Genomic DNA, 15,887 nt, shown 5'->3' with positions numbered 1-15,887 from the left:
AATAGCTTTACACATGACCAGAATTCAAATCTCCTACCTGCATAAGCCTCACAAATCTTTCTAGTCATGTGCCTGGGACTGTACAGAACATAAAACTTACAAGTGTTATAAAAAGCAACTTGAGCATTTAGAGAAGAAAACTACAGCAATATGTTATTAGTTATTCTCTGGAAGCACACATACAAAAGTGTGCTAATACGACAGTCTTTATGTAAATTGGTAGCACTAAGTTCTGACTCAGTAACAGCATTGCATGACTCAAAATGAGGTGATGCTGCCTATGTGAGTGATAATGCAGTACAGGATTGCAAGCTACATGATCAGATTCTTGCTTTCAACAGGAATGTTTTGTGCTTTACCTACACTATCAGATTGTTCCACTAATCTCCATCTTGGGAATGCGCCAGAGACTTAATTTTACGCGCCGTCATTTCTGTGATGAAGTTCAAATTAGTTTTGTTTCTTGGAAATTTGATACATATTTCATTAGATAGTATAACTTAAAACGAATCACTTGTAGATCAAAACGTACAAATAAATTGTTGCTGACAAACATTTCAGACTTTTAAAAAAATTGTGCTGGGGATGTGAGAGTCACTGGAAAGGCCAGCATTTATTGCCCATCCCTAATTGCCCTTGAGAAGGTGGTAGTGAGCCACCTTCTTGAACCACTGCAGTACATGTGGTGTAGGTGCACCCACAGTGCCGCTGACAGGAGTTCCATGATTTTAACCTAGCGACAGTGAAGGAACTGCAATATAGTTCCAAGTCAGTGATGCTCAGTGACCTGGAGGGGAATTTGCAGGTGGTAGTGTTCCCATGAGTCTGCTGTCCTTGACCTTCTAGGTGATAGAGGTCACAGGTTTGGAAGGTGCTGTTGAAGGAGCCTTAAAGAGTTGTTGCAGTGCATCTTGTAGGTGGGTACACATTGCTGCCACCTTGTGCCAATCAAGTGGACTGCTTTTTCCTGGTTGGTATCGACCTTCTTGAGTGTTATTGGAGCTGCACCCATCCAGAAAGTGGAGTGTATTCCATCATGCTCCTGACTTGTGCCTTGTAGACGGTGGACAAGCTTTGGGGAGTCAGGAAGTGAGTTACTACCTGCAAATTTCCCAGCCTCTGACCTGCTCTTATAGCACAGCATTTATATGGCTGATCCAGTTAAGTTTCTATTTATTTGGAGATACAGCACTGAAACAGGCCCTTCAGCCCACCGAGTCTGTGCCGACCAACAACCACCCATTTATACTAATCCACATTAATCCCATATTCCCTACCACATCCCCACCATTCTCCTACCATCTACCTATACTAGGGGCAATTTACAATGGCCAATTTACCTATCAACCTGCAAGTCTTTGGCTGTGGGAGGAAACCGGAGCACCCGGCAGAAACCCACGCGGTCACAAGGAGAACTTGCAAACTCCGCACAGGCAGTACCCAGAACTGAACCCGGGTCGCTGGAGCTGTGAGGCTGCAGTGCTAACCACTGCGCCGCCCCAATGGTAATCAATAGTAACCCCCAAGATGTTGGGAAATTCAGTAATGGTAATGCCTCTGAACAGCATGGGGATATGGTTAGTTTCCTTCTTGTTGGAGATGGTCATTGTCTGGCACTTGCCATTCATCAGCCCGAGCCTGAATGTTGTCCAAGTTTGCTGCATGCCGGCATGGACTGCTTCAGTATTTGAGGAGTTGTGAATGGAACTGAACAATCAACGAACACCCCCACTTCTGACCTTCTGTTGGAGGGTAGGTCATTGATGAAGGAGCTGAAGATGGTTGGGCCGAGGACACTACCCTGAGGAACTCCTGTAGTAATGTCCTGGTGCTGAGATGATTGGTCTCCAACAACTACAACTATCTTCTTTTGTGCTAGGTATGACTTCAACTAGTAGAGAGTATCCTCCCCGATTCCCATTAACTTCAATTTTGCTTGGGCTCCTTGGTGACACACTTGGTCAAATGCTGTCTTGATGACAAGGGTAACTGTTGTGTGATTGCTTTTAAGAGTGATGTCCCTTTAAGATGTTAATATGCTAATGAGCTATGTACCAGGACACAGTCATGTGACTAAGCCAGTGTCACTCTGTAACTGTAACACCCAGAATAAGGTTCTGTAAATAGTCAGCTCTGTAATGTACATAATAGTTTAACTCCACACATTTCATTTCTTCTTTGGCCTCCTTATCTCGAGAGACAATGGATAAGCGCCTGGAGGTGGTCAATGGTTTGTGAAGCAGCGCCTGGAGTGGCTATAAAGGCCAATTCTGGAGTGACAGGCTCTTCCACAGGTGCTGCAGAGAAATTTGTTTGTCGGGGCTGTTACACAGTTGGCTCTCCCCTTGCGCCTCTGTCTTTTTTCCTGCCAACTACTAAGTCTCTCCGACTCGCCACATTTTAGCCCCGTCTTTATGGCTGCCCGCCAGCTCTGGCAAACGCTGGCAACTGACTCCCACGACTTGTGATCAACGTCACAGGATTTCATGTCGCGTTTGCAGACGTCTTTAAAGCGGAGACATGGACTGCCGGTGGGTCTGATACCAGTGGCGAGCTCGCTGTACAAAGTGTCTTTGGGGATCCTGCCATCTTCCATGCGGCTCACATGGCCAAGCCATCTCAAGCGCCGCTGACTCAGTAGTGTGTATAAGCTGGGGATGTTGGCCGCCTCGAGGACTTCTGTGTTGGAGATACGGTCCTGCCACCTGATGCCAAGTATTCTCCGGAGGCAGCGAAGATGGAATGAATTGAGAAGTCGCTCTTGGCTGACATACGTTGTCCAGGCCTCGCTGCCATAGAGCAAGGTACTGAGGACACAGGCCTGATACACTCGGACTTTTGTGTTCCGTGTCAGTGCGCCATTTTCCCACACTCTCTTGGCCAGTCTGGACATAGCAGTGGAAGCCTTTCCCATGCGCTTGTTGATTTCTGCATCGAGAGACAGGTTACTGGTGATAGTTGAGCCTAGGTAGGTGAACTCTTGAACGACTTCCAGTGTGTGGTCGCCAATATTGATGGATGGAGCATTTCTGACGTCCTGCCCCATGATGTTCGTTTTCTTGAGGATGATGGTTAGGCCAAATTCATTGCAGGCAGCCGCAAACCTGTCGATGAGACTCTGCAGGCACTCTTCAGTGCGAGATGTTAAAGCAGCATCGTCAGCAAAGACGAGTTCCCTGATGAGGACTTTCCATACTTTGGACTTCGCTCTTAGACGGGCAAGGTTGAACAACCTGCCCCCTGATCTTGTGTGGAGGAAAATTCCTTCTTCAGAGGACTTGAACGCATGTGAAAGCAGCAGGGAGAAGATGATCCCAAAAAGTGCGGGTGCGAGAACACAGCCCTGTTTCACGCCACTCAGGATAGGAAAGGGCTCTGATGAGGAGCCACCATGTTGCATTGTGCCTTTCATATTGTCATGGAATGAGGTGATGATACTTAGTAGCTTTGGTGGGCATCCAATCTTTTCTAGTAGTCTGAAGAGACCACGTCTGCTGACGAGGTCAAAGGCTTTGGTGAGATCAATGAAAGCAATGTAGAGGGGCATCTGTTGTTCACGGCATTTCTCCTGTATCTGACGAAGGGAGAACAGCATGTCAACGGTCGATCTCTCTGCACGAAAGCCACACTGTGCCTCAGAGTAGTCGTGCTCGGCCAGCTTCTGGAGCCTGTTTAGAGTGACTCGTGCAAAGACTTTCCCCACTATGCTGAGCAGGGAGATTCCACGGTAGTTGTTGCAGTCACCGCGGTCACCTTTGTTTTTATAGAGGGTGATGATATTGGCATCGCGCATGTCCTGTGGTACTGCTCCCTCTTCCCAGCACAGGCATAGCAGTTCATGTAGTGCTGAGAGTATAGCAGGTTTGGCACTCTTGATTATTTCAGGGGTAATGCTGTCCTTCCCAGGGGCTTTTCCGCTGGCTAGAGAATCAATGGCATCACTGAGTTCCGATTTGGTTGGCTGTATGTCCAGCTCATCCATGACTGGCAGAGGCTAGGCTGCATTGAGGGCAGTCTCAGTGACAACATTCTTCCTGGAGTACAGTTCTAGGTAGTGCTCAACCCAGCGATCCATTTGTTTGCGTTGGTCAGTGATTATGTCCCCTGATTTAGATTTGAGGGGGGCTATCTTCTTGATGGTTGGCCCAAGAGCTCTCTTAATGCCATCATACGTTCCTCTGATATTTCCGGTGTCCGAGGCCAGCTGAATATGACTGCATAGGTGTTGCCAGTAGTCGTTTGCGCAGCGCCTGGCTGTTCTTTGTGCAGTGCTTCTGGCTGCTTTAAGTGCTGCGGATGTTAAATCGCTGGGGGCTTTCTTGTAGTTCAACAGTGCAATGCGCTTAGCGGCTATGACAGGTTCCAGCTCTTCATTATGAGATTGAAACCAGTCTGCATTTCTCTTCGCACTTTTGCCGTAGGTGGTCAAAGCTGACTCATAGATGGCATCTCTGATGTGGGCCCACTTGGTCTCAGCATCCCCTGTGGGAGTGTTTTGAAGGGCTGTTACAAGTGAATTTAGAAATTTTTGTAACAGCTGTGGGTGAGAAATTCTGCTCGTGTTGATGCGCGGGTGGCCCTTCTGCTTGGAATGATGCAACTTCTTTGGTCTGAGTCTAACCTTGCTGCACACCAGGGAGTGGTCATTGTCGCAGTCCGCACTGTGGAAGCTGCGTGTGATTTGAACACTGTTTAAGGCGGCTCGCCTTGTGACAATGAGGTCTAGCTGGTGCCAACGATAATAGTTTAGCTCCACGCATTTCATTTATGTTGCATCAAACAACATTAAAAAAAAATAATTATACGGTGGCAGCTCCTCATTACATGATGGCATCTGTGGTGAGTAGACAGAACTAAGATTGAAGACCACAGGTAAAACAGCTTTAAAAACTACCTCCCTACAGCTAAAAGAGAGCAAGTTAAAAAAAAAAACTGGCCCAAATAGGGAAGAAAGAAAACACTTACCTCAGGCTGTAGCAGACAGAGCGCTGAACAACAGGCTACAAATCAATCACTGCAATCGGGTGAGTCACTATCCTGACAGTTCCAGGAAACCCCTTTGCAAAAACAGCTTTGAGGTGTTTCCAAAGTTGATTTTTTTTTTTTTTAAAGGCTCAGTAAATGAAAGAGAAAGGAAAAAACCCAATCTCTATCTCAGGTTGATCGAGTGTTTTCAAAGGCTCCCCCAGGCTGATTGAGGTCCGCACCATTACAGGAGGCACCCGAAAGCAAAAAGCACGGGAATCCTCCATTCATGTAGCCCACAGCTAAAGCTTAAAAAAAATCACTCAAGCGTTTAGAGCTTTCATTTACTCAGTCAAAGTTTTTTAAAAAACAGAAAATCACTCAAGTGTGAAGAATTGTCTATTGAACGGCTGTATAAACAAATTCTAGCAGAGAGAAAAAAGCACTTGAAATGCCTATTGCACAGCTACGTAAACAGACAGACTAAAGTGCTGGAAGCTACACAAACAGACAAGCCCTGCTAAACACCTGCTCCTGTCAATCAAAGCAGCCTAGAGAGTTTTTAAAGGAGAAACAGCACAGACTCATAGAACAAGTCTTAAAGCAAAGTTTAAGCACAGAAACAGCAGAAAAATAGATACCAAATTTCTCAGCATTAACTGGAAGGCCATGGATATCCTCTCAGAGTTCCAACTTTTCAAACAGAGAATGCAGTTATGCTTCACCAACCAATTGAGTACAGAACTAGAAAAACAGGTTGTATAAATAATGATAGCAATTGAAAATGGGGGAGTACATGGAATCAATACATCTCGCTTATTTGGAGGACCAGAAAGATCCCACAAAAATATGGAAAGTGCTAGAAGATCAGCTCAGATTAAGAGTGAACTTTAGAATTTACCGCCTCGAATTGATGTCCTACAGGCAACAACCATAGGAATCAATAGATCAGTTCATCAGTAAATGCCGTAGCAAGGGCAACGAATGTGATTTTTCAGAAGCTGAGCTGTCAGACCAAATAATGGAGCTGTTGATTACTTCAACACCAATTGAAATGTTTCAGAAGGACCTCTTGGAAAAAAAAAAGAAAGGTCACAGCATTGATGCACTGCTGGAAGATGGCAGGAAATACGAAGCCATTGTAACTGGACAACAGCACCTGGAAGCATTAGGTACTGCCAACAGAATCGACATGATTAGGTGGTCAAAAAGAGCAAGCAAGCTGTGTGGTCGGTGTGGTCTGTCCCACCCACTGCAACGTTGTCCTGCATCAAGACCTGTGCAAGCATGCGGTACAGAAGGACACTGGGCCCATCTATGCAAGAAATCTGACTCTGAAGACACAGCCAGAAGTCACGGTAGGGCACAGACAAACAGATGACGGGTACAAACAACATAAAAAGAACTCATTATACGATGGCAGCTCCTCATTACTGTAATCACTCTCACCTCACCTCTGGAATTCAGCTCTTTTGTCCATGTTTGGACCAAGGCTGTAATGCCAGCAACTAATGCCAGGAGTATTAAAATAGAAATAATATAACCTTCACCCATTTTAAGATTTATTTTTCCAAACGGTGATGTTCTTTCATCCTTCTTAAAATGGTGTCCAGTTGCAAGACATATTTATCCAATTAAGTAGTTTACTAATTGTACCTGGTTTCTCAGGGTGTGCAAGGCCTTGTCCCTCGCATTAAACTTCAAACACTGTCGAATCCAGCTGTGAATAGTCCAATCTCTCAAATACCAGCAGTTTGGACTATGTCGAAACCTAAAATTTGAAAGGAGGTGAAGAAAAGGTAATTTTCAAAACTGATGCCCTTTATTATTTTAATAAAAACCATTAAACTAATGCTTCAGGGAAACAACATAGGACTAACATTGGATCAGATGTTGAATACAAACCGAAATGACGGACATAAGCTTCTGTTGCACTTGAGAATCAAACATGGCTAATTGCATTTAAACCAGAAAATGCTGCAAACAGATAGACAGACTCTTTTACAGCTGTGGACCAATTCCCATCTTCCACCAATTTCTTTATTCAGAGAGTAGTCAGAGGATAGAATGTTTTACAACAGGGAGTAGCTGAGTCAGAGGCCAGTGCACCATTTAAAGGAAAAGCGGCTAAATATTTGATACGAGTAAACGATGATGCTATGGAGAGAAGGTGGGATTCATTTTAAATTGCTTAGCAAGAGCCAGCACAGACCACCAGACATGATGGGCTGAATAGCTGCCTTCCTTACTGTAAACTTCTGTGGTCCCATCAGGGAAGGACAAATAGCAAAGTTAAAAGTAAAATACTATGGGATGCTGGAAATCTGAAATAAAAACAGAAAGTGCTGGAAATACTCAGCAGGTCTGGCAGCATCTGTGGAGAGAGAAACAGAGTTAACCTTTAAGGTCTGTGACCTTTCATCAGAACTGGCAAAGGTTAGAAATGTAATAGGCTTTGAGCAAGTGAAAGGGCGTGTGGGGTAAAAGGTGTGTGATAGGGCAGTGGGCAGGAGAGATTAAATGACAAAGATGTCATGGAACAAAGGCAAAGGGAGTGCTAACAGTTGTAGTAAAAGACAAAGCAATAGTCCAGTGGCAGAATAATGAACAGCTCTGTTCAAAAGCAAAAACATGTAAAACAAGTTTAAGACAGGCACATGATTAAAAAAATAAATTAAATTAAAAAAGGTAGTCCTGCTCTGAAATTGTTGAACTCAATATTCAGTCGAGAAGGCTGTAGAGTGCCTAATCGGAAGATGAGGTGCTCTTCCTCGAGCTTGCATTCATGTTCACTGGATCACTGCAGCAGGCCGAGAATAGAGACATGGATGTGACAGCAGGGTGGTAAATTAAAATGGCAAGCAACCAGAAGCTCGGGGTCATACTTGCGGACTGAGCAGAGGTGTTCCGCAAAGCAGTCACCCAATCTGCGCTTGGTCTCCCCATTGGAGAGGCGACCGCATTATGAGCAGCGAATACAGTATGCTAAATTGAAAAAAGTACGTAAATATCTGCTTCACCTGGAACAAGTGTTTGAGTCCTTAGATGAAGAGAGAGGAGGTAAAAGGGCAGGTATTACACTGCCTACGATTGCATGGGCAGCTGCCAAGGTGTCAGGGGTGATGGAGGAGCGGACCAGGGTGTCGCGGAGAGACCATTCCCTTTGGAATGCTGACAGGGGAGAGGAAGAAGTGTTTGGTGGTGGCATCACACTGGAGCTGGCGGAAATGGCGGAGGATGACCCTTTGGATGTGGAGGCAGGTGGGGTGGAAAGTGAGGACAAGGGAACTCTGTTGTAGTTCTGGGAGGGAGGGGAAGAGGTCAGGGCAGAAATGCAGGAAATGGGTCAGATATGGTTAAGGGCCCTGTCAACCACTGCGGGGGGGGGAATCGTCGGTTCAGGAAAAAGGAAGACATATCACAATTGCTCCATTTTAAAAAATTATTCATGGGATGTGGGCGTTGTTGGCTAGGCCTGCATTTATTGCCCATCCCTAATTACCCTCGAGAAGGAGGTGGTGAGCTGCCTTCTTGAACCACTACAGTTCATGTGGTGTAGTTACACCCACAGGAAGGGAGTTCCAGGATGTTGACCCAGTAACAGTGAAGGAACAGCAATACAGTTCCATGTCAGGATTGTGTGTGACTTGGAGGGGAACTTGCAGGTGGTGGTGTTCCCAATGCATTTGCTGCCCTTGTCCTTCTAGTTGGTAGAGGTCGCGGGTTTGGAAGGTGCTGTCTAAGGAGCCTTGGTGCGTTGCTGCAGTGCATCTTGTAGATGGTACACACTGCTGTCACTGTGCGTTGGTGGAGGGAGTGAATGTTTGTGGATGGGGTGCCAATCAAGCAGGCTGCTTTGTCCTAGATGGTGTCGAGCTTCTTGAGTGTTGTTGGAGCTGCACCCATCCAGGCAAGTGGCCAGTATTCCTCACACTCCTTACTTGTGCCTTGTAGATGGTGGTCAGGCTTTGGGGAGTCAGGTGGTGAGTTACTCACCACAGGATTCCTAGCCTCTGACCTGCTTTTGTAGCCACGGTATTGATATGGCTACTCCAGTTCAGTTTCTGGTCAATGGTAGCCCCTAGGATGCTGATAGTGGGAGATTCAGTGATCGTAATGCCGTTGACTGTCAAGGGGAGATGGTTAGATTCTATCTTGTTGGAGATGGTCATTGCCTGGCACTTGTGTGGCAAGTAACAATTGTGCCACACATCAGCCCAAGCCTGGATTTGTCCAGGTCTTGCTGCATTATTACACGGACTGCTTCAGTATCTGAGGAGTCGTGAATGGTGCTGAACATTGTGCAATCATCAGTGAACATCCCCATTTCTGACCTTATGATTGAAGGAAGGTCATTGATGAAGCAGCTGAAGATGGTTTGGCCGAGGACACTACCCTGAGGAACTCCTGCAGTGATGTCCTGGAGCTCAGATGATTGACCTCCAACAGCCACAACCATCTACCATTGCGCTAGGCATGACACCAACCAGCAGAGAGTTTCCCCCTGATTCCCATTGACTTCAGTTTTGCTAGGGCTCCTTGATGCTATACTCTGTCAAATGCTGCCTTGATGACAAGGGCAGTCACTCTCACCTCACCTCGAGTTCAGCTCTTTTGTCCATGTTTGAACCAAGGCTGTAATGAGGTCAGGAGCTGAGTGGCCCTGGCGGAACCCAAACTGAGCGTCATTGAACAGGTTATTGCTAAGCAAGTGCTGCTTGATGGCACTATTGATGACATCTTCCATCACTTTACTGCTGGGGCGATAACTGGCCGGGTTGGACTTGACCTGCTTTTTTTGTACATGACATACCTGGGCAATTTTCCACATTGCTGGGTAGATGCCAGTGTTGTAGCTGTACTGGAACAGCTTGGCTAGGGGCGCAGCAATTTCTAGAGCACAGGTCTTCAGTACTATTGCCGGAATATTGTCAGAGCCCATAGCTTTTGCAGTATCCAGTGCCTTCATTCGTTTCTTGATATCACGTGGAGTGAATCTAATTGGCTGAAGTCTGGCATCTGTAATGGTGGGGACTTCAGGAGGAGGCCAAAATGGATCATCAACTCAGAATAGATGCATCAGAGATGGAGAAACTGGGAGAATGGGATGGAGTTCTGACAGGATGCAGGGTGTGAGGAAGTATAGTTGAGGTAGCCGTGAGCGTCGGTGGGCTTATAATGAATATTAGTGGACAGCCTATCTCCAGAGATGGAGACAAAGAAGTCGAGGAAGGGAAGGGAAGTGTCGAAGATGGACCAAGTGAAAGTGAGAGAAGGGAAGAAATTTCAAGCCAAGTTGAAGAAGTTTTCCAGTTCGGGATGAGAGCCGGAAGCAGCACCGATACAGTCATCAATGTACCGGAAAAGGAGTTGGGGGTGGGGGCCTGAGTAGAACTGGAAGAATAAATATTCGACATACCCCACAAAAAGATAAAAGGAAGAAGTAGAGATCCCTCAGACTGTCCTGGTGGGGGATGGAGGTATAGAGAGAGTGGACGTCCATCGTGAAAAGGAGGCGGTTAGGGCCAGGAAACTAGAAACTGTCAAAATGATGTAGGACATCCGAAGAGTCATGGATGTAAGTGGGAAGAGACTGGACTGGGGAGAAAAAATAGAGTCAAGATAGGAAGAATTAAGTTCAGTGGAACAGGAACAGGCTGAAAGGATGGGTCTACCAGGACAGTCCTGTTTATGGATTTTGGGAAGGAGGTAATTGCGGGCCGTCCAAAGTTGCGGGACTATGAAGTGGGAAGCTGTAGAACAAAGATCTCCAGAGGAGATGAGGTCAGTGACAGTCCTGGAGACAGTGGTTTGATGCTCGGTGGTGGGGTCATGAGGTCGGAAGAAGTGTCTGAGAGTTGGCACTCAGCCTCTGCAAGGTAGAGGTGGATATGCCAGACAACAACAGCACCACCGGGGTTAGACCTGTGAGATTGGAGTGCAGCAAGTTCAGAGGGAGACAGGTTAGACTGAGTGAGGGGAGTGGAGAAATTAAGATGCCTGATGTCACGCTGACAGTTCTCAATGAAAAGATCAAGAGTGGGTAAGAGGCCAGAGGGAGGGGTCCAGGTGGAGGGAGAGTACTGAAGGCTGGTGAAAGGTTCCGCTGGTCGGGGGAAGGACTCTTGGCCAAAGAAGTGAGCCCAGAGGCGAGGGCGGTGGAAGAGGAGCTCAATGTCATGCCGAGCGCAAAATTCATTGAGGTGGGGGCGTAAGGAGATAAATTGAGTCCATCATTAAGTACAGATTGTCTGCTTCAGAGATGGGAAGGTCAGAGGGTATTGTGAAATCACAGCAAGGGGTCAGATTAGGAGAATGGATGGGGTCAGAGGGAAGTGAAGGGGAAGAAAGATCTGGAGGGGCATAGGTCCCCATGAGCTGCTGGAGCCCGCGCTCTCCACAAATAGCAAAGTTGCTTGTTGACACCTGTGCTATACAAATCACTCAGAATGTAAAACAAATACATTTTAATACAATTTGAGATTGAGAACATTAGACCAGTGGAGCAAGCCTGCGGCAGGAATTTCTGCGAGGGTTCATTCAATCACCCGCAATAACCCTGCCAGCCCCTACTCCCGAAGAAGCGACATAAAATGGCTAGAAGCGGCCATTCACCCAGCAGGGGGATGGGGGGTGGTGGGGGGGGGGGCGGTGGCCAGATCTGGGGAGTGAGGGGGTTTCCACCAATCTTCTGCCCAATGTTATAGCAGGAGAGGTGGGAAACCTTACGGAAACTCTTCCACCAGCATTTAAATGTTGGATACAAAATTTTCCCCAAGTGAGTCGACAAATATTTGATGCATTTGAGTCTGAAACAGTGTTACTTATAGAGCTGTTGGAATGGGACAGACCAAGATAGTTTTCTACTATAAGTTTATAGAAAATTACAAATACAAAAAGAATGACATTGTCGAAGTAGTTCTGTAACATAAATGCAGCACAAGGTATCACCTCAGTTTAATTTACACATTTAAAATTTTTAATTTATACTGTATAATACGTGAAATATGTGTGGTAGTCTCCGAGCCTCTTTGGAGACTTGGACAACCTACAACAGGCACCTCAAAGCACTGGAGAAGTACCATCAGAGGCCTCTGCAAGATCCTCCAAATCCAGTGATAGAAAGCAAAATACTGCAGATGCTGGAAATCTGAAACAAAAACAAGAAATGCTGGAATCACTCAGCAGGTCTGGCAGCATCGGGTTCCGAAGAAGGGTCACTGACCCGAAACGTTAACTCTCCTTCTCTTTCCACAGATGCTGCCAGACCTGCCGAGTGATTCCAGCATTTCTTGTTTTTGTTCCAGTGATAGAAAGGCAGTCCAACAGCAGCGTCCTTTCCCAAGCCAACCTGCTCAGCACCAGGACGCTAATCACACTGGGCGGTACATGTCATTCGCATGTCTCACACCAGACTCCCGAAGCAGCTGTTCTACCCAGAACATGGTCACAGCAGGAGACTCCCGGAAGGATAGCAGAAACGCTTTAGAGATGTTCTCAAAGCATCCCTGAAGAGATCAAACACCCTGTCGACTCATGGGAGTCCCTGGCTCATGACCATCTGAGCTGGAGAAAGCTCATTCAGGAAGGCATCGTACACCTCCAGGGACTGAGCCAGGAGCATGCAGAGGCGATCAAGGCATTGGATGGCACGCACAAACCTCCGAACTATTCATCTACCTGACCCTTCAAGCATCACCTGCCCCTCATGAGACAGAGACTGCAATTCATGCAAATGACTTATCAGCCATCTCAGAACCCATCAAACTAGAGTGGCAGCAAGTCATCCTCGATCCCGAGGGACTGCCCAAGAAGAATTGTTTAGTGACAAGTACACAGATTATGCCTGCTGAGTTGATTAAATAGAAAAATATAATAAATTATCCCTTAAATATTAATGTAACTTTACACTGCCATCGGTATTGCAAAATGCATTTTTAAAAACTAACAAATTCGAATATTCATATACAAAGTGTGCCATCATTTGTGTGACAGCGACCTGGAATATAATCAGTTACGCAAGAGCGAAATGCAAATATTAGGTTGGTTTAAAAAAAGCATTTCAAAATGACTCTCAGGCATTTTAGTCTTAACTTCTGGAACTTAGTTATCTTATTAACCTCCATATATCGATGTGAAAGGAGATCACTGAACAGAAAATGATCTTTTAAGCTGTTGCAAAAATAATACTAAACTTTGTATATGAATATTAGAATTTGCCACCTCTTAAAGACATACTTTGTAATAGTAGTGACAGTGTAATGATGGATTAATGTGTGAGCGATATTTAGAATTCATTATATCAACACTACAGACATGATCTTTATTCTGAGCATTCAACCTGTCCATGGCCTTAAGAGGCAGCAGCCTTCCTCTCTTTCTCAGGCAAAGGAATTACATTTACCACCAGAGGTACTGCTGCTTGTGAAAACCATTGTGTCAGAACAAAGATGTTAGATGGTGATTTGGGACGGAAACATATAATCAACATCTTTAGCTATAACAGTTCTGTACAGATTCCAACTTGTCCAAATCTGACGCCCGACAATCATGTTGGCTCTAATAGTGACAGAATTGAACACCCAGGGCAATGCTGTCTCTATTTGCATGACTATTGAGTGGAGGTAGGCAAAGCATTCTCAAATGTATGAATGTGGAGATATTTACCTCGCTGTACCTGCTGGTGACAATTTTAGCTATGAATGGCCATCTTTTTTGAAGAAGTAACAGGAAGGTTGATGAAGGGAATGCAGTGGATGTTGTCTATATAGATGCTAAGAAAACTTTTGACAAAGTACCACATAAAAGGCTGGTTAACAAAATTGAGATCATGGAATAGAAGGCTCAGTGTCAGCTTGGATAAAAAATTGGCTTAAGGACAGAAAACAGTGAGTCATTCAAACCTGCGATCTCTACCACCAAAGGCAGCAGATGTATGGGAACACCACCATCTGCAAGTTTCCCTCTAAGTCACACACTATCCTCACTTGGAACTATAACACTGTTCCTTCACTGTCGTTGGGTCAAAATCCTGGAATTCCCTCCCTAACAGCATTGTGGGCGTACGTACACCACATGGACAGCAGTGGTTCAAGCTGGCGGGTACAGGGAAATTAGGGATGGGCAATAAATGTTGGCCTTGCCAGTAGGCTCACATCCCAAGAAAAAATAAAAAAAGGTTGTTTTTCAGATGGGAGGATGGTAGATAGTGGTATTCCCCCAGGGTCAGTGCTAGGACCACTGTTTTTTTTTTGCTATATATAAATGACTTGGATATTGGAATACAGAGTAAAATTTCAAAATTTGCTGATAATACCAAACTTGGAGGTGTGACAAACAGTGAGGATGATACCAATCGACTGCAACAAGACATAGACTAGCAGAACGGGCAGACAAATCACGATGGAACTTATGACAGAGAAGTGTGAGGTGATGCATTTTGGCAGAACGGATAGGCAGAGGCTTCTAATGTCACAGTTCTAAAGTGTGTGCAGGAACAGAGGAACCTAGGAGTTCACGTGCATAGATCTTTGAAGGTGGCAGGAAATACTGAGAGAGTAGTTATCAAAGCATGTGGTATCTTGGGCTTCATAAATAGAGGTACTGAGTACAAAAGCAGCAAAGTTATGCTGAACTTTTATAAAGCTCTGGTAAAGCCACAACTAGAGTATTGCATCCAGTTCTACTAACCACACTTTAGGAGGCATGTGAGGGTCCTTGAGAGGGTGCAGAGATTTACCAAAATGGTTACAGAAATGAGGAAATTTAGCTACAAGGTTAGTTTGGAGAAGCAGCGGCTGTTCTCTATGGAGTAAAGGAGGTTGAGTGGAAATCAAATAGAGGTGTAGAAGATTATGAAAGGATTAGATAAGGTCAACAAAGACAAGGTGTTCGCACTAGCTGATGGCACAAGGTCTAGGGGACAAAGATTTAAGGTTTTGGGCAAAAAATACATGGGGAATGTGAGGAAGAATTCATTTACACAGCGAGTAGTAATGACCTGGAACTCACTGCCTACCAGGGTGCTGGAAGCAGAGATGATCAATGATTTCAAAAGGAAATTGGATAGGCCTTTGAGGGAAATAAACTTGCAGGGAGATGGGCATAGAGCAGGGAATTGGACTCACTGGATTGCTCTACAGAGAGCCGGCATGGATTCAATGGGCAGAATGGCCTCCTTCTATGCCATAATGACTATGACTCTAACCATCAAGTCACAAGCTGTCTTGCATAGTTCTGTCCACCAGAGAGATGCCAACAAGCCAGCTTCCAATAACCCTGAAATCCAATGGTCTAATAACTAGAATGGTCCTAACTGGCTAAGCAATGAAAAGCTTCCCAGTGCTGCATGCTAGTAAGCGATCAATATGCCTAGCTACACTTAGGGTTCCCTAAGGCAAAGTGTGTCTAAGTTCTCTGAGCTTAGGTGAGTTTCCATAGGAGTGTGTACAATCCAAGTCAAGCAAACTAAAACAGAGTTTGGAGACGATTAAGCATATTAAATAGGTTTGTGTGTGACAGGCACCTTGCTGTCATAAATTAAAATTGGTCATTACAAGTTGAATGGCACCCCAGCGGATTGCCTGAAGTTCAAAAGCGTAGTTTAAAACAGCAGCACGCATTGGTCTTTCATCTCCGAAACTCATGTACAAATCCAATCCAGACTGATGGGATAAAAGGCTCGTCAGTCTGCTGGCTATAAGGCCTTATTTGAAAATGATCTTGGGCAGTTTTAATCCAGTTGTCGCAGAAAACTGTCTCTAATTCAGCACTAATTGGTAATTTCACTTAGAGAGGCCACAGGATAGCTTAAGTGAGAAACGGAGAACTGTGTCACAGTGGGGCTTTAACGAGGGTGGGGCTGGGGCACATAGTTGGGGCAGAGTGCAGGGAACTTTATTCTGAATCTGCTTGTGCTGTAC

General features: G+C 45.4%; 1 protein-coding gene across 1 annotated transcript in view; it reads right to left on the bottom strand.

Moving 5' to 3' along the window:
• mrps27 (mitochondrial ribosomal protein S27) overlaps positions 1-15,887 on the bottom strand; it is a 99,461-nt gene that overhangs the window by 33,175 nt on the left and 50,399 nt on the right. Inside the window, exon 5 of the mRNA XM_068029563.1 lies at positions 6,622-6,736. Within this exon, the coding sequence (XP_067885664.1) occupies positions 6,622-6,736 (115 nt within the window). The remainder of the gene's footprint in view (positions 1-6,621; positions 6,737-15,887) is intronic.

This window comes from Heterodontus francisci, chromosome 4 (genome assembly GCF_036365525.1).
Source record: "Heterodontus francisci isolate sHetFra1 chromosome 4, sHetFra1.hap1, whole genome shotgun sequence".
Classification (NCBI taxonomy): Eukaryota; Metazoa; Chordata; class Chondrichthyes; order Heterodontiformes; family Heterodontidae; genus Heterodontus; species Heterodontus francisci.
The sequence above is the reverse complement of the archived record's forward strand: the minus strand, read 5'-3'. Positions and strand labels throughout refer to the sequence as shown.